General features: G+C 40.5%; 1 protein-coding gene across 2 annotated transcripts in view; it reads right to left on the bottom strand.

Moving 5' to 3' along the window:
• The window catches only part of tln2a (talin 2a), a 102,383-nt gene that overhangs the window by 22,329 nt on the left and 59,617 nt on the right, over positions 1-20,437 (bottom strand). For both annotated transcript variants that reach the window (XM_026172046.2, XM_080299909.1), the window contains exons 15-36: positions 20,182-20,295; positions 19,936-20,044; positions 18,987-19,195; positions 17,940-18,038; positions 17,225-17,392; positions 14,413-14,547; positions 14,167-14,326; positions 9,879-10,045; positions 7,575-7,703; positions 6,750-6,863; positions 6,486-6,599; positions 5,918-6,052; positions 5,569-5,697; positions 5,305-5,407; positions 4,376-4,584; positions 3,132-3,251; positions 2,450-2,647; positions 2,160-2,299; positions 1,407-1,500; positions 1,143-1,232; positions 921-1,043; positions 671-814 (exon numbers count right to left, since the gene is read on the bottom strand). In XM_026172046.2, coding sequence (XP_026027831.1) covers positions 671-814; positions 921-1,043; positions 1,143-1,232; positions 1,407-1,500; positions 2,160-2,299; positions 2,450-2,647; positions 3,132-3,251; positions 4,376-4,584; positions 5,305-5,407; positions 5,569-5,697; positions 5,918-6,052; positions 6,486-6,599; positions 6,750-6,863; positions 7,575-7,703; positions 9,879-10,045; positions 14,167-14,326; positions 14,413-14,547; positions 17,225-17,392; positions 17,940-18,038; positions 18,987-19,195; positions 19,936-20,044; positions 20,182-20,295 — 3,003 coding nt within the window. The remainder of the gene's footprint in view (positions 1-670; positions 815-920; positions 1,044-1,142; positions 1,233-1,406; positions 1,501-2,159; positions 2,300-2,449; positions 2,648-3,131; positions 3,252-4,375; positions 4,585-5,304; positions 5,408-5,568; positions 5,698-5,917; positions 6,053-6,485; positions 6,600-6,749; positions 6,864-7,574; positions 7,704-9,878; positions 10,046-14,166; positions 14,327-14,412; positions 14,548-17,224; positions 17,393-17,939; positions 18,039-18,986; positions 19,196-19,935; positions 20,045-20,181; positions 20,296-20,437) is intronic.

Here is a 20,437-nt window from a genome sequence, read left to right as displayed (position 1 = left end):
AAATGTACAGTCTTATTATTTTTGTTTTGAACGTTTTCTGGAACTTTTGGCTTCATCAGACAGTCGCCGCAGAGATAAGAAGAAATGAGATGAAAGAAAGTAGGAGAATGCAGTTAAGGTCTGGTTAGCAGGGAATTGACTCAGGAACTCCCTGCAGACGCCCATGTGGTATGTATGGAGTTTTGTGCCATTTCCATTTATTTGAACTAAAAATCATTTACTAATAAAAGATTTTCATTAAAATCTCTGGTATAGACCGATGAGCTGAAATGTGACTTATGTGAGAGTGCTTAGGAAGTTGCATAATTAGACAAAAAGATGTTAATCTTCAACGCAGACAGTTGTTGATGGAAATAAAGGCAATAATAGAGCAAATATTAATATTAGACTTCCAGATCTGCAGGGAAAGCATCTGGCTACCAAACAGTTGGATGCTTCTGCACAGAATATTAAGCAATTCTGAGCAAACGGATAACCGTCTGCTTCAATAATTCTGTTTTCTAGAAATGCTATTCTGAACACATATCAGTCCAACACACTGGTCTGATAATGAATCATACTATAACATCTCTGCAGAACAGCGTAACCACAGTGCTATGTTGGCACTGTATATTACACTTTTATATAATTAACTGGCTTTGGTTGTATATGAGCAGAACAGTGGATATACCTGGGAGGGGCTGCTTTCTGGGTCAACAAGATTCTGACAGGCCATCTGGATTGCTTGGTTGGCTTTAGCAAACTGTATGGGATCCACCAAACCCTGGTGTCCCGCCTGACTGTTAGGGTCTGACACACCCACCAAGTAAGAAGCCTGTGGAAAAATAACACTCATCAAACAGCATTCCCCATAATCACCCCGACTGCTGTTTCTTTATTTGCCCAGGGAGCGTGACAATCGTTGTTCTAACACTCTGTACCTGTCCTGCGGCTTCAGTGAGGCCACACAGGGCTTTAGACGCTGATCCCACACAGTCGCCAAATGCAGACACATCCCCGGTTTTGCAGTTCTGAGAAATGCCAGCCATAGACTCTCCCAGGACCTGAACAGAGAGTCGGCAGAGAAGAAATGGTACGCTTAAGATGCCTAATTGGAAGTGTGCCGTGTGCTTTGTGTCTGTCTGCTTTAGTCAAAAGCCTACCTTCGAGTTCTCCATCACACTCTCGATACAGTCAAAGTAGGAGAGGTCACTGACCGGTTCATTAGGGTTGTCAAGCATTCCTCTGACAGCCTGGGAGATGAATAAAGGTTTTAAAGAAGTTTGAGAGGCTTTTATTTTCACTTTATTCTCATTAGTCAGTGCCAGAAAAGAGAGGCGTCTTATAATCCACAGCTTGTATTGAAACTCGCTGACACCATTGATGATCGCGAATGCTTGATCGCAAGGTGGAAAAGTTTTATTTACCTCCAACTCTCTCAGGGCATTGTCACACTCCTTCTGCCCTGGAGCCTGCTGTGTGCACAGAGTGATCAGCTGGTTGATGCTGTCAGTCACAGCTCTGGCATAGAGAAGAGGAACAAACATCACACTCCAGTCCACGAGAGCGTAAGGGAAACAGGCTTTTATTCTGTGCGCGTCGCTTTTGAAATGTGAGAATTATTCCTGCTTGTTTCTGTGTGCTAATAACACAGCTTATACACTCACCCTTGCAAATACCTACGTCTTTTTTGTTTGTGCAAGCTCATCAATTTCATCCCCTTATCTGATCGTCTCAACATTTTGTTTGCATCTCTCTTTTTGTTTGCTTTTAATTTTTTAAATGACCCGTTTTGGTTGGCAGCTGAAATTGGCCCCATTAAACCCATTAATGAGTATGTTATCATAGCAAGCAGATGTCTGAGTGCATTTTGCTGATAATGTGAAAATCATAACAAAGCCCACTTGCCTTGATAGACGCTTTTACCATATGCTCATTACCGAATGAGTAAAGTGGTAGTTTAAAAAACAGATCTAAACCAATAGCAATAAAATAGAATTATTATGTTCATAGCTTTGAACAGCTAATTATTTGCTGTTAGTCTTATTACCGAACCCTGGACCTTGAGCCTTATATCGACTCTTTGATCTTAAGATCTATCATGAGATACTACCAATCAAATCTGCTGTAAATATTAAAAATCATGGTTTGTGGGTGTGTGTAGGGGCCAGTTGTAGTACCTTGCTGCAGCAGCTAGCAGGTTCTTGGCGTTTGCTGCTGCTGGGTCCACAGACAGACTTTTAGCAGCCAACAGCAGTTTGCTAGAAGCCATGGAGATGTTCTTCAGGTTACCAATCACCTGCACCTGGTCGTCCTTTTTCTAGAATGACACACACACACAAGCGTGTGAAAATACATTTCAAAGGAGTCTGAAGTCTTTGTCTCTTTACTGGGATATCTGAGTTGTGATACGTGCTACTACTGTCTTAATATTGATGACCAGATGTTGGAATTGAGATACAAAACCAACCTGAGTGTGCCCAGCCATCTCGATGCCAGCATCCAGGAACTCATCAAAGTCTTGGCTGAACTTTCCAGAGGCCACAGCCAGCTGGCTGCTGGAGCCTCTGGAGGCGTGGACCACCTCGCCCGCTGACTGGTTTAGTTCAGCTGCTGTTTGGTTGAGCTCACTCTGGGCCTCCTGGAATGACTTTGAGGCGGGTGGGATCTGAAGGCAGCACAAAATAGAATGATTCAAGATGAAAGAAATTAAATTATTTGTAAGCGTCAGAGTAATATCTAACAGTTCCCCAATGCATTTACAGCAGGTGTATCAGCAATAATGATGTCACTTTAGTGCTAACCCTATAAACTGAAAACTGTCTGTAAACCAAAACATGTTCAGTCTTAAATTTGAAACTTGACAAATGTCTAAAAAGCAATAGAAATGTAAATCATGCCCCTTTCCTGACTTGCATGCTTAAATGAAATCAGGTTTACACTCCCGTCAGATGAACAACGCTGATGAATGATTTAAAAGTGGTCACTAAAGAATGCTTGAAATGATATTTAAAAGGTCAGTCCTGCTCTTAACTTGTACGCGTCATTAATCACATATTTCTCGAGGTTGTTTCTTTTTTTCCCCTCCCGCCGTGGGAACGGAAAGCAATCTGTGATGCCGATGTTGTGCCGGCAGAGCTCCGATGACTCACGGTTTCAATCAGTAGCTTCTTGCTGGCCTCTCCGATGCTCTTGAGAGCCATGTCCACATCCTTCTGGCCAGGTAGACAGTTAACGCAGTTGTTTAGGGAATGAGACACAGCCTTCGCCACCTGAAACACACAGCAAACTGGGTTAGGAGGGTGGGCACAGGTGGACAAGCTAATCTAGAAATCCAAACTCAAAACGTTAATGAGCATAGCAATTATCCCCAAAAAGTGCAAGTTGTCCATAAGGCTGAAAAGGTTTTTGTCAGATGTAGTGAGACTGTTCAGCTGTCATGCCTCTGAAAACAAACATTTTTCACTTCAAACTGCTGCACTTTTTAATAGACTTATGGAGCAGGCCATTATTTTTATTTTAAAGGGTCATTTATTGTATAGTTGATTAGTTTATAGAATTTTTTTATTACATTCATTTGTTGTACTACTTTTATTTGTATATTTTATTTAAGCCATTACTTATTTTCATAGACCTGAGTCTTAAGAAACTGTCTCATTCTGTCATGTTTCTTCATGGAAAATAACAGAATTTTTTTCCATCATAAATATCACATAGCGACCCCTGAAGCACACAACAACATGACATCTCAGTGAAGCAGTTCAAAGATAACAGAGAGGCTCGCACATCCAAAATTTATTTGTTTTACTAAACATTTCCAAAAGGTCTTAGATAACACTATTTGGTTATTCTAATATTCATTTTTCTCCATTGATACCACATCATTTATTCATTTTGAGTGGAAAACACCTGGGCAACGAGGTATAAATAATTAAAATACTTTGCAATAAATTGCCACCTGGTTTATTATAGAGCTACTTGCTAAATTTGACAGGTGTTCACTTGACTGCATCACCAAGCAGACGTAGATATCCTTCTAAACGTAAATATTCAACTAAACATATTAACCAAAAGAAAGAAAGGCTGATTAATAAATATATTAAACAAAAACAGAACCTGGTTTCATCTTTAAAAGTCACATCGTGTAAATTCACAACATATTCAGTAAGATCTATTATTAAACTTCCTGTTCAACTCCTCCGTGAGTCCCAGGGGAAAAATATTACTTTTAACAGTGTATTTCATTTAGTTCATGATTGTTCAGGAGTTCATTTTGATGACTTTACTTTTAAGGCACAGGTGCCATAATCTGAAAGGAAGCCGAGGGCTGCACCGAGCCTTCCTGCCATCTGCAGTGTTGGACTCCATAACCTCGAGCAATTCTGAACCATCTCACCTGTGCCAGTCTCTGCTGGCTCTCAGCGTCTCCGGGGGAAATCAGTGCCTGCTTAGCCTCATGTATGAGAAGCGCAGAGCCCTCCATAACGTCACGGGCCGAGTCCAACATGGCAGCCGCGCCCTTGGGCTCCGTGGTGGAAGCAGCAACGCCACGGGCTGCTTGGGCGAGTGTTTTTAGAGCCTGAGCTGTCTCTCTGGCTGCTATTCCTACACGCACGATGATCAGAGGTAAGAGAGAGTACAAATGTAACTGACACAGAGGCATCACAGTGCGTTATTAAAGCTATGACACTTTGTGACAAGACAGTGTTCACTGTCATCTTCGAGTCATAAAAATTTGTAATGGCATTTGTTAAAGGCACAAAAAGTAATTCTTCTGTCTCGAGAAATGTGAAGCAACAAGCAACAAGGTGCCATGAGGCTCTTTCCCCTCACAGACAGGAACCGACAATGAGAGTCTCATGAGAAATGTGACATCTCATCCACAACAAATTAGCTGGATAGGATAAAACAAATGGAATGAAGCCATATTATGGTTCGGATAACAAGATTACTCAAGGGGGAGGAAAAAGGAAAAACGGGTTCCAGGCGATGGGTGCATTTCTCCTCTGGTTCTTTGGGCTGTGCTCTAACCGAGGATACTGTTAAAGCTAATGAGCGAGCCTTGTGTGTGCTACATTCTGGAGAGCAAAGCAAGAGAAAATAGCACAGGATGAACTTGAGAAAGGTCAAGACAACTAGTGACCATAAATTCAGCTCATTAAGGTGCGACATCAAGCTGCGGGTCTAGTTGGTTTATATTAAAGAAGTAGGCCTTCTTGAGGCAATAGATGAAAGGTTGTATGTGGTTTCCTAAAACGATAAAGATTTCTTCCTCTTGCCTCGGTTTGACGGTTTTTTTACTAGAATGATGTCAGCAGTACCAACCTGTGTAGTGTTCATTTCCTTGTGCAGCACAGGTGAGCAGCTGAGCCATAGAGGATCCCACAGACTTGGAGGTGCTTCCCAGATCCTGAGCACACTTCTCCAGCTAGAGAAAGGGGGGGGGGGCTTTGTATTTTAGTAACTGAAAACAAAATATTAGTCTGCAAACTCGCTTCTGACATGCTCATGCACTGGCAGCATGAGCATGTCTTGAATCTAGTGCAGCTGAGTCCCGACTCTGCTTTATGGGGCTACAATGTTTCTTACTGATTCTCCAGGAAGTGGTTTTAGTTGGGCATTCACAGCAGTCATCTTGGCATCTTGTAGCTCACTTCTTAGGGTCTGGATGGCTGTAAGGGCAGAGTCTATCTCCATGGGGCCACAAGCTTCATGAGCCTAGAAACAAAAGCAAGTATATGGCATATGTCTATATGGCTTTTTGTCTGTTCCTATGAGGTCTAAAATTTGTATATGAACCACAAAGGTAAAATATTTTCTTGCACATGCGATCTGCATGTCCAAAATCCAGTCATTTTGTGAATACTATGCATGCAAGAATAAATTCCTACATGCACACATGGGAATGCAAGAATTCCCGTGCGTGTCTATGCTCTACCTTCTGTGCAGACGTCCTCAGCTCCGCCAGGCAGGTGGCCAGGTTCTTGGCACACTGACCCAGTTGCATGGCTGCAGCCTGATCAGTCACCGTGGGAACAGATGACTTGGCCGAGGTCACCATCTTACTGCCAGGCTGCAGAGAGAGAGAGATGTGGGGAAAAACCCCCCCAAAAAACATTAATTTAAATTTTAATAAAATTGTATTTATTTAAATCGTATAGGGCTCAACGGAACGCGTTCCCTTAGAGAATCAAGCAACCAGTGCACTGTGTAGTTCACAGACTTGTTGATATTTCTTCAAAGGGTATTATGTGGGGCTCTGAAACCCCAGCTAGGTATTTAACACATAATACCATCACACCAGCATTTCTGTAACCGCCCGCTAACACCAAAAAGAGGTTACCGGCCTATTTTTAACGTCCCCACATGACAGAAGCACTATTTATACTTTTAGCCTGGTTTCCAATGTAGGACTGAAGTTACCCAGTACGAGTGCGGGCACATAAACTTTTAACAATCCCCACACCAGCAAAACAGGCAAACCAAAAGATCATAAAGGGCTGCACCTGTAAGAAGTTCTGGCTGGCAATAATGAGGGCCAACTGTGCACTCAGGTCCTCCGGTTTGGCCTGACTGCCACGGACTCCCTGGACAAGCTGTGGGATGTGATCTGCAACTGCCTACACACACAAACATGGAGACACATTACCATAAAGATATGAAAGAAACATAGTATGAAGCACAAAGTTTCAATGCAGTTCACATTAAAAAAAAAAGAAGCCAAAACCACCAAAAATAAATGGCACCCTGCTGTTAGCAACATCCCTCACCTTACAACTCTGCACCAGCTGCTGGTGAGCAGCTGTGTTCTTGTTGGAGGCGGCGGCGTTTTGAGCAGCGGCGATTGTCTGTGTGGCTGCAGCTGCAGCTTGCTTGGCAGCATTCTGAGGAATAATGACAAGACCCACACAAACGTCACATGTAGAATATGGTTTCGCAGTCACGGTGTCACACTCTCTTCACTCCTCTGCTTCTGGATGCTGAAATGGTAAATATGCTGCTAAATATGCAGCATAAAAGACTAATAATTAAGAGTGGGACTTGTGTTTCCATACATTTTCTTCCTATATTTAAAAAAAAAAAAAAAAAAAAAAGGCGTTATGTAAAAAGACTATGTACAAGGAAAGTGCATTTAAAAAATGAAATTAAATAAACAAAATCAGGTGAATTTTAGAAATCCTTCTGAACGAGCTCAACATTATTATTTGAGGCGATATTGAGTTGTGAGTCAAGCAACCTTAAGGCATACGAGCAACTTTCGATCCATTTCGATTGCACTTCTTTTCCCATTTCAGGCAAAAAGAAAGAAATAAACAAACTGAAGCAAATATTTAAAACCTGACATTTAAATGGTGAAAACAGCTTAGTAAACATCAAAATCTCATCTTCCCTAATCTTTGGTGCCTCATTTGAACTTTGTAGACGGTGACACAGTATCCTAATACTAATACAACTTTAGAGATGGTGACATTTAGAATTGGTGCTGGAGATAGCACGATATCACCTCTCAGGCTAAATTCAGGAAGAAATATCATCTGTCTGTGGTAGCTTATTCACTTGGGTCGATGTGCAACTGCTAATTTTGCTCTGCTGACCTCCAGTCTGTTGATCAGTTTCTTCTTGATGGCATTCTGAGCAGCAGCATTAGTGGCCACACGCAGCCCCTCTGCAGCCTCCCTCAGTCTCTGCTGCTGGTCTTCATTTTCTGGGTAGGCTGCTGCTCCCTGAGAACACACACACAGATAAGCCTATACATGACAGATAGGCAAGGCAGGAAGAAATAATCTTAGAACGTCCAGTCCCGAGAAATCTTTGAAAATGACTTTCCCACTGCTCAACCTGATGCAAACAATCATTTCTTTGTAGACGGCTAAATGTCAGGAGCTGTTGTTTATTCATATCAAGAAGCTTTTCCATCTTCCTGTTTATACATACAGCGGTACATGTTTACTGGGTACTCGCACCTTCCCGTCTCCTGCTGTTGGAGAGAAAGCTCAGCCTTCTGCCATTAAGTTAATTAATGGGGAGCATCACCTGCAGCTACACAGAGAGGAAGGTGTGCATGACAACACATGTCATTAAAGAAATATTTAACCTCACTGATGCTACTGGCAGAAGTCACTGCAACCCAATATATCACGAGCACACAGACAAAAACAAAACTAATTTTGTGCTCCAAGAGCATTAATCAGAGTTAAAATGTTGTTAGTAACCGGTTTCGAGTCGGTGCAGTTTGCAGCTGTCATCAGCCTGTTGGCAACTGCTGACACCATTTAAATAGAGCAGCCAATTTGCATAATTATTAGAAAGTGATGTTTTCCACAGGGTGTAACAACACTTTGCAAGAAAGAATTCATCCTGGGGAACTAGTCTTTAAAATCCGAGATTGTTTAATAGCAGCATGGTACGCGAGTTTCAGCAAGTCAACAGTGCTCAAGCATCAGCATTGATTTTACAATTTGGAGCAAAAGAAATAAGCTAAATATGCTAAACCCGTTACCAAGGCAATGGTTGGCTAAGGTCTCAGCTTCCATTCACACGGATAAACATACAGCTGTGATGGTGATAAGTCTGGCATCAGACTCTACCAACCAGCTGGAGGGCATCATTTAATTTTCATGGTGGGAGTTGAGAGTTATTAATATCAGCGTGAGATTCTGTTGAAAGATAACGGGACCGATGTCGAAAGATAGCAGATAAATAATTTGGATAGAAGACGATGAGATAAGAGGCAAAGCTAAGCCTGACCTCAAAAGTCTGGGGAGAATCAATTTTGATGTCCAGGCAATTTTAATGTTGCTTTCATAAAAAAGTTATGAAGTAATAAGTAGATGAGAGAAAACTAAACAATATATTGCTTCAGACCAATTCTGTGAATTTTACACTTTAGTTGATTATTGTTTCTGTACTTCAAAGTAATTCCTAATCTCAACTATTGCTGTTTACCAGAGGAAGGTTTAAGGGAGCAGGATTTTCTTCATTTCATTTCAAAGTATAATTTGTTACTCAGTGAGCTCCAAAACTGCCTGAATGTTAGAAATTTTAGCAATATAAAAGTCACTATTCACACAACTCCAAGTGTCTATAAATCAACTAAACAAGGCCTAGATTTTTAATGTGTAATTTCAAAGTATTTAAAATAAAATAACTCTAACACACAAACTCTACAAGTACAAAAGAATGAGCAGTGTCACTAAACCACCAACGCTAATTCACAACATTAACCAACAACAATTCAATATGCAGCTTAACAAGAAGACTGACCCTGTAGATGTTGACTTTGAGAAAAGCATCCTAGAAATAAGGATCAAGAGGGGCTTTTTTTCTTTTTAAATTGAAAAAGTTTTTAAGGTCATCTTTTATTAAAGAATTAGAACCGTGCCAACAAGACCAAGCAGAATAACCTCTCTCCCCTTTGTATGAACACACACACCTACCTCCCTCTTGGGGTCTCTGGTTCTGCTTCTTTCCCCTCTGCTGTCACTATAAAGGTTATTTTATACATACCGGAGAAGCAAAGCCAAGCCCACTGGATCTTTACACAATCTTAAAAATGCCATTACTGAGATTAAAATGAAATCTTTAGCTCAGTTCAGTCTTTTTGGGGACAGAATAGGTATCAAAGCCAAATTCCAAAAAAGATAAACAGGCACGTTTTTGAAATTTTAGCCTAAGGAGAATTGGAAGGTTGCTGGTTCGATACCTGGCTGCTCCACTCTGCATACTAAAGGGGCAAGATGATGAACCCTGAGTTGCCACTGATCCCTTGATCGCAGAGTGATTATTAGATGGAAAGCACTTAGATGCAAAAAAAGTGCTGTGCGTAGGATAAAGTGTTTTGATTGCTCAAGTCGACTAAAAAAAAAGTCCATTCACCATTTAATAAATATGATTCTTACCTTTGCTGCCTCCACCATCCTTGCTGTGGCATCAGCCAACAATTTAGCAGCTGCCAGCAACTTCTTAGAATTGTCGACGTCGACCTCGGCTTCTGCATCGGACCTCATGGCATTCACCAAATCGGAGGTGGCCTGAGCCAAGACTCGAGCCTGACGCACCATCTCTCCTGAGAAACGCAGCGACGGATTAAAGAGGAGAGATGAGGGGAAACAGAGACATGGGTAAATGTAGAAGTCATACAGGCTCCTTTAATCCCTCCTCGTGGAGTGGTTTTCTCAATGAATGGATTAAAATTATGTCAGTGAATGTTTCCCACTAATGTGATGTATAACCCTACAAATTATGAACAAGAGGTATTTTAAACACCAAGATGTACAACCATGCACTAGCAAAAGCAAAAAAGCAAAAATGGTTCAACAAAGTATGAAATTCTGGCTTAGGAGGAATAAAATAACACAAAAAAAATAATACTGGCTTTGGAATTTTGTTCAATTTCAGGAGCCCAGTGATGGACTAAGGATCTATACAGGGTGTACACAGCCTCTCCCAATGTCAGCTGGGACAGAATCGAGTCCCTTCCCAAAAAAGACCGGGTGGTTGCTTGTTTTTAAGAAACCTGTACTGGGTACTTTTAGATCTCTTTACTGCAAATGCTTCCAAGTTTACTGAATAATGAACAATTTGGATAACAGCATTTAAAATTTCTTTAACCACTTGCAATATTAGTCAAACCCTTTTCAACAACTGCTTTCTTTTGTACTGATTAGTGATAACGATGCAATAATGTTCCCATGCTGGCAAACCCTAGCGGAGCAGATAAACATTTTAACAAGACAGTATTGATTTTTAAATTTGAAATATTTTAATTTTCTATCAGTAAGACAACATAAAAGATCCCCTTCAGACATTTAAGCTTATATAAAATTTACACTGCTTTGAGCAATCTTTTTGTTTCTGTGGTTTTGCCACAAAAAAGCTCAATTAACTAAAAGGCAGAAATCTTTACAAAGATTCAAGTTTCACTAATACAAGCACGACTCCAGCTACATTATTAAAAGAGATGCATATGAGGTATAAGCACTGCGATGAGTGAACATCAGCTTTTAAACAACATGTGATATTAGAAATCCTGCTTGCAGGTACACATGTTTTCAGGTGAGCTCAGGGAAACGTTCAAAAGAATCAGATAAAATCCCTCTGGTGTCAAAGTGGAAAGAAAAAAGCCCAACAGATGTAACATTGATCAAAAGACCTTTTTTGATGGAAATTTTAAACCCAAGAAAGTATAAGGTAAGATACAGAATTTTTAAGCTTCCTTATTGTGCATTCACTTGTATTACCACGGTCTGAAGTAATAAATATGACTGAGGTGTAACAAGGGCCCTTTAAAAGAGAGCCTGGTGGGAGAGAAAGAAAATATACAAACATGTTTCACTCTGTGTGGGTGAAGAGTTTTATTCCTAATAAGATCTGGAGGACTTTATATCTCCCTTGTGACACACAAAGAAACCAGTGAATGTAAATATTACTAGCACATTTCAAACTTTCCTAGACTAAGACTAAGATTACAGACTAAAATAGGGCTGTGCGATAAGACTATAATCTCATATCCCGATATTAAGACACCTATCGTCCGATAACGATATAAATCACAAAAGTGTAACATTTTCTGTAAATTCTGTGAATCTCCGGCAGCTCGACTTGCGGGAAGTGTTTCCAGCTGGGCGTCGTGTACCTGGAGTCGAGTGTTTTAACCGATGCATGAAACGATACATTTTTAGACATAAGTTGTAACAGCCGCCGTTTGCTTTGTGAGTATTTATTACACGGCGTGCTGCGGGGGAAAGCCTGTTCTAACGTTTGAGTCTAAGGTTTATTTTTTAGCACCTGACCGCTCTTTTTTGCTTCTCATCCGTAAACACTCGTCATCTTTCACGTGATTCAGTTTATTTTGAAAAGTCTCAACAGGATCTTGAGCTTTATTGTGAAAGGTTCATGTGGAACAAGCGGACACGCGGTGGTTTTACCGTCGTTGTTGCTAACGACAGCACATAAAAACAAACGCTTGTCTGTCTGTAGTGTGGTTATATTAAATCTAAGAGAAAGAGAGAACTTTAAGAAATTAATATAACCACTACAGTGACCATCAAAATAATGAAAAAATATTGCCCTAAACAGTTTATTTTGCGACACCACGAAACAAACGATAGCGTAAAATGAAACGATAGACGTTTTTATGTCTGTGAAGGTTCTCAGTCATCCAGGTCATCGTAGTCAAAAGAGTTTGTCAAGCTCTTTTGTCTATCGTCAAAAGCTCTTTTGACGACAGACGTTTTTATATCGTCATATCGAACAGCCCTAGACTAAAATATTTAAAAAATAAAAAATGATGAAAGAAATTATTGTTTATAATCTATGTGCCAAAGACACACACCCTAAAAGCTACTTTACGATAAGCCTCTGTAATTCATGTGACTGTCTAAGGTGATCCTTCAACCTGACACTACTGACAGAGCGACTCTTTTAATGCTCTTCACACTTTATCTTTTTTATACTGGGTGTGACATAACATAACATACCGTCTTTGACAACCAGTTCAAAGGCGGCGTTTTCTGTAGTTCTTCTTTTATTTAGCTCTCAGAAGAATAAACAGCAATTTCTACTGTCAGGCCAATCACTTTGTCAGAGTTGACCTCTAGGCCCTGACATTCTCAGTGCATCTATATCCATCTATTGGTCTTTCTCTACTGTCAGGCTTGTTAAAATCACTGTCAGCTTTTCTCTGTGGACTCACAACGCCTGACAGGAGTCTATTCAAACCCAGCATCACATCAGTCTGTCAGAGGAGAAGACAGGAAGAGGCACAGATACACAAAAGCATCTACTCAGGGACTGCAAGCCTTAGAGATGTGGTAAGCCAGTTTTTTTTTTAAAGAAAAATGCACCTACTGGCACTGTTTTAATGTATTTGTCTATTTAAACTCAAACTTCTTAGAATAACAGGTTGAGTTTCACATTTTTAGCTCTAGAGTAGGCTGTGGTAACTATTTATATACTTATGGCTGGTTCTTTGGAGGATGCTTCAGGCCGATTCAGCTCTCATGGGTTAAAAGTGTTGATAAGTCAACGCTGACACTTGATTTCACTTGGACAGCTTAGATGGCACTTATCAGCTAGTAGCTGTGAGCTTTGCCTACAAGCCAATGAATGTGTTTTAGTCATTGTTTCATTTCTTCGTGTTCATTTTTCCCCCTTCTCCAGATTATCAGCAATTACTTTCATAATACTTCTAAATTTGGATGATGGAAACAGGTCATCAGCAAGACAAAGACACATAACATGTTTACTTTATAACTGTCTCCGTTTTAGCATATTAGCATGCTGAGTTTTCTAAATGAGCACTTGACCCAGAGTTGAAGATGATCTGGTCGCCCCACCAGTTCATCTGCCTCCATCCTCTTTTGTCACATCAGTCATGAATTTTTTTTGTGGTCTTTCTCTTTTCCTTGTGCCCAACAGCTCCATCTTCAATATCCTTTGTCCATTGTATCTGCACATGTCCAAACTGTCTCATGTCTTCAAACCGCTAAACCTGCACCGTCTCTCTGATGTCCCCGTTTCTAATCCTGTCCACCCTGGTCAATCGCAACAACAATCTCAGCATCCACAAATCTGCCTCCTTTTTTTTGTTTAAATCAGTGTCACTGTCTCCAAACCATCATAGCAGGTCTCACTACCACCTTGTAAACCTTCACCTGTCACAAATTACCCATGACGCTCACACTGTCCATTGCTTAGGATGACTGACCCCAGGTATTTAACTTGCTTCTTCACCTGTCCACTTGCCTCTCTTTCACACACTGGCTCTTACAGACTTTAATTCCTCTTCTATCTAGAGCATACTTGCACCTGCTTCCTACTCTTACTACAGAGCACAATGTCACCTGTGAGCATCCGAGTCCATGGAGACTCCTGCCTGCCCTCATCTGTCAACCTGCTCATCACCATCACAAACAAGAAGGGGCTCAGAGCTGATCCCTGATGTAATCTCACCACCACCTTGGACCCATCTGTCACGTCTAGCACATACCTCATCACTGTCTCACTGCCTCCTCATACATGCCCTACACCACACTCATATACAGCACTTGTCCGTCACTCCTGTCGTCCTCATACAATACCACCCTTCCTGACTTCAAGTGAGGAAGGGTGGCACTGTACATGCACTGAATGCACAGCATATTTCAGATTTTAGAGTACTAGAAAATTCTCCTCAATTGGACTCACCAGCATCTCCCATTGAGCTGAAAATACTCTCAGTGACAGTCATAATGGTGTCCGTTGCCTGGTCATAGCGCCCAATCGGTTCTCCCCTTGAGGTGTACTGACGAACGTGTTGCAGGAGATCTCCTAAAGCCTGGCTAACCACGCTGGCTGCTGCACTCACCTTTAACACAAGAGATTCATTGTTTATTATTCCACCAGGCAGCAAAAGGTTTAGCGCAATGTTGATCTAAACTAAACCAAACTAACCTGCTTGAGAAGTTCGCCATCTTCTGTGGCTGAAAGGCAGGCCTGGACGCAGCTTTCCACCGAGCGGTCGACAAGCTTTCCAGCTTCAATTAACTGCTCTTGGCAAACTGGAGAACTGATAGTTGGGCTTACCACCTACGTCAACATAAAGATGAAAAAGAATATATATAATTTCCTCTTTTGTGTGAGAAATGTAACACAAAAACATTTTTTTTAAATAAAAAGGCCTCAAATCCAAACAGGAACCTGGAATAAATGAACCACTTTAACACTCTTTCATCATTAATTAAACAAAAAACCAAAGAACAGAGAAAACATAAATTTAAAAGGACTTCAGCATATGGCTGTCATCACGCTGATATGAACAGAGGTGAGGATTGGCTTTGTAAATGCAACTATTCAGATTAGGAGCCGGCAGGGCATTTAAACTAATTAGAGACATGTGGGCTGTACAATTACAGATGCACAAATATGATGAGGGCACAGGGTATTTATCAGTGCCTTAGCGTATACTGATTTTTTTTCCCCCACTATAAAAATGGAAGTTTGCGCTGCAGAAAAAATGATAGGAGATTCTAATATTTGAGGAAATCATTTAGTTTTTATTAAATCTACAACACGGTTTTGTGATTATATCGCAAAGAGGAAACCAAATGCAGTCTTTCCCAAGTGTTTTTCTTGTAAAATTGTAAGTGTAATATTCACATCCAAGACAAAATAAACGCCAAGAAAATCCCCATTATTCAATCATCATTTCTAAAAAACAAGCATCATATTTAATGTATCTCATGGAAATACTGCTTGATGCGAGCCATTTAGTATAGCTTTGAAAACTTCTGTCTGAAAAGATTACAGAAAAAACAAAATAAAACCGCAGGGCAATTTAAAAATGAATCCAGTACATAGTTTACACAACCAAGCACTGACACCGAGTACTGTCTGCAGCACATGTAGCTGAGTAGTATCACAACTGAGGAGATGATGGCATTGCTTAAGTTTTTGAAATAAACAATTAACCCATAATTTTCCATATTGTACACACAAAGAATTTTGTTGGATCTTCACTATAATATACACAATCTCTATCTGCTTGTTTATGAACTCTTCCTGCGTGATTAATAGTTAAGCCAAACTTAGTACACAGGTACATCTTTGGCCCTTAAGGGTTCAAATAGGGTGCAAATAATTACATCATCATGTTGCCCAACAACCACCAACCAATGAGCTGAAATGACCCATTTGCAACATTTATGTATCTGTAACATCTTATGAAAGCATTACATCCTTTTAATTTCTTGAAAATAATGTCTTGAATCCATAAATCGTCAACGTTATTTATATACCGAATCACATTGCCTGGCATCCACCTAACAATGTACTAGCGCAGGACCTGAGCATTGGAGGGGATCAACAAAAATGGTTTCATTACGATACTTTCTCGCTCCTTCTTATTATGTATATCAGTTTATAAACAGACCAAACAATACTGTTGCATGGGCATGTACTAGTATATTAAAATCTGATCCAGTAAAAGGACTAGGATGTTACAATCCCTGACAAAGCATTGCTTTAAATGGAGAAAATCTTGGGGGATGGGTGTCATGAGGAAAAGCAGCCCAGAAACTTTACCCGCCGCACACATTGTTGTGTGCCTCAAGTTTCGTTCTTTTACCCAAGCTAATCTGCCAGTTTTCCTTGGTTAGGTTTAGGGATTAGAGATCTGATCTTAGTAGCTAAAAATTGGAAAACTTGTACCTGGCAGACTCTCTTTGTAAATCATTCAACATTTCCATGTTTTTGTCTTTCCTTTGTTACTCATGTTATAAGCTCTTTTAGCTAGCAAACCCAAAGCTACTGTCATTCAGAACATCAAATCTGACCTTAATATCCAGCATCTGCTTGACTCAGTTAAGGACAGAGTTATGGGGAGTGGTCACCAAAAACATGCCAATTAGGTTGTTTTTTTAATGGATTAACTATATATGAACCTTATTATAAACATAATAAATGTAATCTTTTTCGCCAACACTTGCAGTCAAAGTAAATGACGCTTACAACTCACAACCTCCACTACTTTGTTGTATTAACTAAAAACAGGAAAGAAGTGGGAGTATTTATGTCTGTTGGTTTGGTCCAATATTAGTAATGCTGGATGTAAAATAAAACATTTTCTTCCATCGGCTGTGTGTGGGGAGAACACAGTGAAGAGTAAAGGAAAGACAAGTGATCTGTTTCACACACACACACACACACACACGCACACACACACACAAAAAGACTGAAAAAGTTACTGATCCACATGTCTAAAGAAGAAGAGACAGACAAGAAGATATCATAATTAATACTATTTCCGATGTTCAGCTGATTCAGGTATATCCTACATTAATTCTCTTCAGGCTGTAAGGGGGCAATCAACTCCCCAGGCTGTCTTTTTCCCCCCCATTTGGCTCACATAGTTTTGATTATGGAGCGTGGACAGTTTAAGCTAAACGCAATGAATTGTTGTCAGTGTCACAGAGGGCCGATGGAGCAACGGAAAATATCTCTCAACCAGGAGTGAGATAGGAACTTCCGTGCTAAATCCCCTAACATTGAAGATCTATGTTTAGTTTATGGAATACATGCAGGAATATTAAAACAGCGGATGATATTTCAAAGTTGTATTCCTTAAAAGCCAGTACTGGTGTAGGCCCAAAAATGTAATATCGATCAAGTTTTTAAAAATATATGATTCATGCTTGTGACGACCGGTGAAGGAACAGAGCTCTTCACTTTCATTTCATATCACATCCAACAAAGCATATTCTTGTACCTTGGCACATGCCACCAGCTGAGAGGTGGACAGGGCACACTGTGTGGCTGCAGCAATGACCCGGTTCTGAAGGACGGTGTCCTCTGCAACCTGGGCCACATTCTTGGCCTTCAGCACCAACATGGCTGCTGCATTGGCCACTGCTTTCGCCAGATTCATCAGGACATCCTGTAAAGCAACAAACATAGAAAAAAAACTTGGAAATCCACCTCATTAGCAACATTATGTACCTGTACATATATAACATTTGATATAATAGCCATAAACAAATGGAAGAAATTGCAGCAGCAGCATCTTACAGTAGAAATGAACATTTAAACCAACACTATTGTGAAGCAAAAATCAGCGCAGGATTGTCTGCAGTTATATGCAACTAAATAAATCTCATCAAAGCTTCTGCCTCAATAATCCAATTAAACACACATACGCATTTAGCCACTCCACATCTGTTCAACTCATTAACTGAATTGTTGTAAAATGCAAAACAAGCAAAAAATGGAATGTGTTTAGGAAGGCAGGCTAAAGAAGAGCTTCATTGTATCTAGATTAAAAGCTAGAAAATCCTTCAACTCAAACCGAAAACATGGTCAAAATATGGAACAATATTTTGGTCTTTTTCCCCTGGATACAAGGCGATTTTGATTAAGTGAGTGGCAGTTCCAGAGCATTGACTTTTCTCTGAATGCAGTGAGGTGATAAATGGCTGCAGTCTCACCTGAAACCTCTCGTCTGTCTCGTTCTCTCCAATCTGGCGCAGGAGGTCTCCGCTGGCCTGACCAATGCTGCCTGCTGCTGTCAGCACAGTCTGTCTTGGCTGCAGAAAACACACAGGATGTGAAACTGTATTTAAACACCCGGCAGCATTTTATATCTTGATTTGTGTGTTGTGTGCGTTGGATCAGTAGCATCTAAACTCAAATCTACAATTCACCTTTCCAACTATCCGCATGCACAGCGATGCACACCTGTGTAAAGCTTAATGGTTTTCAGTTAAACACTGTACAGTACATAGATTATTTTTTTCAAACAAATTAACAACACATCCTTACATTAAAGTCCTTCAAACTAACTCCAAACTACGTGCCGATCAGCTCGGCTTCAATATCCCGTCTTTATTCAGATTCACCATAACAATTTAGTTAGTTAAAGCTGTCAAGCAGTGGAAGATGGTAATATAATTAGGTTAGTTCAGGACCAAGAGAGAAAATAGATTATTCAGAGACGATCCATTGTCTCATGGTAGAGCTGCTCTGTGACCAATTTGATTAGCGTTTTTTAGGTTGCCCATTTGGACTGAAGAAAAAGCTCCACAGGCACATACACACAAAATCTGGCATTTAATGGAGTACAAATGGTGAAAAGTTTGCTTGATGCTTGGAATCCAGAGTGAGGACTCATTTTCACACATTCTCCATTTTTTATGCCTCTATCAATGTGGCTACCCCTCCTCCTCCCCCTCCTCCCTCTGGTCTCAACACAGTGTGCAAATTTGGTCCTCCCTTCATACTTTAGCTTCTATTCTAATACCTCCTTTATGTCCAGACCTTATTTGACTTTAAACCGACAACCAAAGCTGACCTTCCACATATTACATATGCAGTAGACAATATTAATGCATACACAATGCTCCTTTTTAGCTTAGTAGCCATCGGTTTTGCCGCAGTAATAGATATGGCACTAAAATGTAAAGTAAACCTAAATACTGAAAGAGCTTAAATTGGTTTATTTTTATATTCTTAGAGTTTGGGGTGCTTTCGCTCACCTCTCCAGAGGCCGGCTCCACAGCCTTCAGCAGGTCAGATACGGTCCCTGCAAGTGTCCTGGCGGCCTTCATCAGGTCGTTGCCTCCTCCTACGTCGTCCTCCATGAGTGCAGCCAACAGCTTCACACCCTTTGACATTTCAGTCAGGTTGGAGGATATGGTGGTGATGGCGCAGCCCACTGCTGTGTAGTCTGTGTCGGTAGGATCGGCTAATTATGATTAAGAATGAACAGAAGAGAGGAGATCAGGAAAATATACAGTCTCAGAGAAGTGATTATAATAAAGGTACCCCAAAACGAAAGATTCACAGAGTCAGTCAGCTAACTATCAAAAGTATTTGCCTTTAACCAAGATTACAGACTTTGCATAATCACATAAGTCTATTTCAGCTGAGAGAAATAAGCACAAAAAAAAAAACAACCCTAAAAAATAGTGAAGAAGCTGAAAAAAACCACACCAATAAATGATTTTCAACATGAAGTGGCAAGACTGGTACAAAGCCAGCCGACACCTTCAGCAGCGCACAGTCTCCAAACCACAGCAGGATATGAGAGAGCTATTAGACTTTATACAGGTTCTACAATGATGATAATGAACACCAGAGTGATGGAAAATGTCTCCTTTAAAGTCACTAATTGGCCAAATAATTTTAACTGCAAGAAAATAGCGCCGCTAACACTGCCTCGTAAAAGTGTGAGCACCACTACTTTACAGGCCTTATGTAGAATTCCCAAAATACCTAATTGTGTTTATTTTAAATAAATGTCAGCACTGAACAGTGTATGCCAGAGACACGCTCTACTATTAAGACTGAAATGAATTATATTTTTTCCTATAAGCTAGACTAAATCCACGCTTTCTTAGTGGACAAACTGATTCATCTTCTGAAGACGAAATTAATAAAGAAAAGCATTATCAGATTGTGCTGACTCCTGCCAGAGCCACTGACCAGCCGTGAGGTTGACAACAGAGGCTGTTCCTGCAGTGATGGCGTCGACTTGGGAGTGGATCTCGTGTTTTGACTCATCCATCTTGTTTTGGATCCACACCTTAGATGCCTAAACAGAGACCACAAATCATCACTGACACATGTAAAAATACTACAAACATGATTTTCAATAACACATCTCATAGACATATTACTACTATTACAATATCAGCATATATATTAGAGTTCAAGTGCAATGCAGGGTACCATGTCTTGTCCCAGTGGTGGAAGGTTGTCCACCTCCCCCAGGTCTATCTGGGCTTTCTGCACAGCTTGCATGCTGGTGTTGATGGTTCCCATCAGAGCTTGTTGTGCTGAGCTCTGCACATAAAGATAAAAACATGTCACCTTACACTGCGAATATTAGACTGATTCTTAAATTCACTAGTTAATGTGTGCAGCAGCATCGCTACAACCACCTCTTACACGTGCGGCTTTAACAGGGAAGAAAACTTTACAGGCA

The sequence above is a fragment of the Astatotilapia calliptera genome, chromosome 1, assembly GCF_964374335.1.
Source record: "Astatotilapia calliptera chromosome 1, fAstCal68.1, whole genome shotgun sequence".
NCBI lineage: Eukaryota > Metazoa > Chordata > Actinopteri > Cichliformes > Cichlidae > Astatotilapia > Astatotilapia calliptera.
Note: the sequence above shows the minus strand (reverse complement) of the source record. Positions and strands in the feature narration are given on the sequence as shown.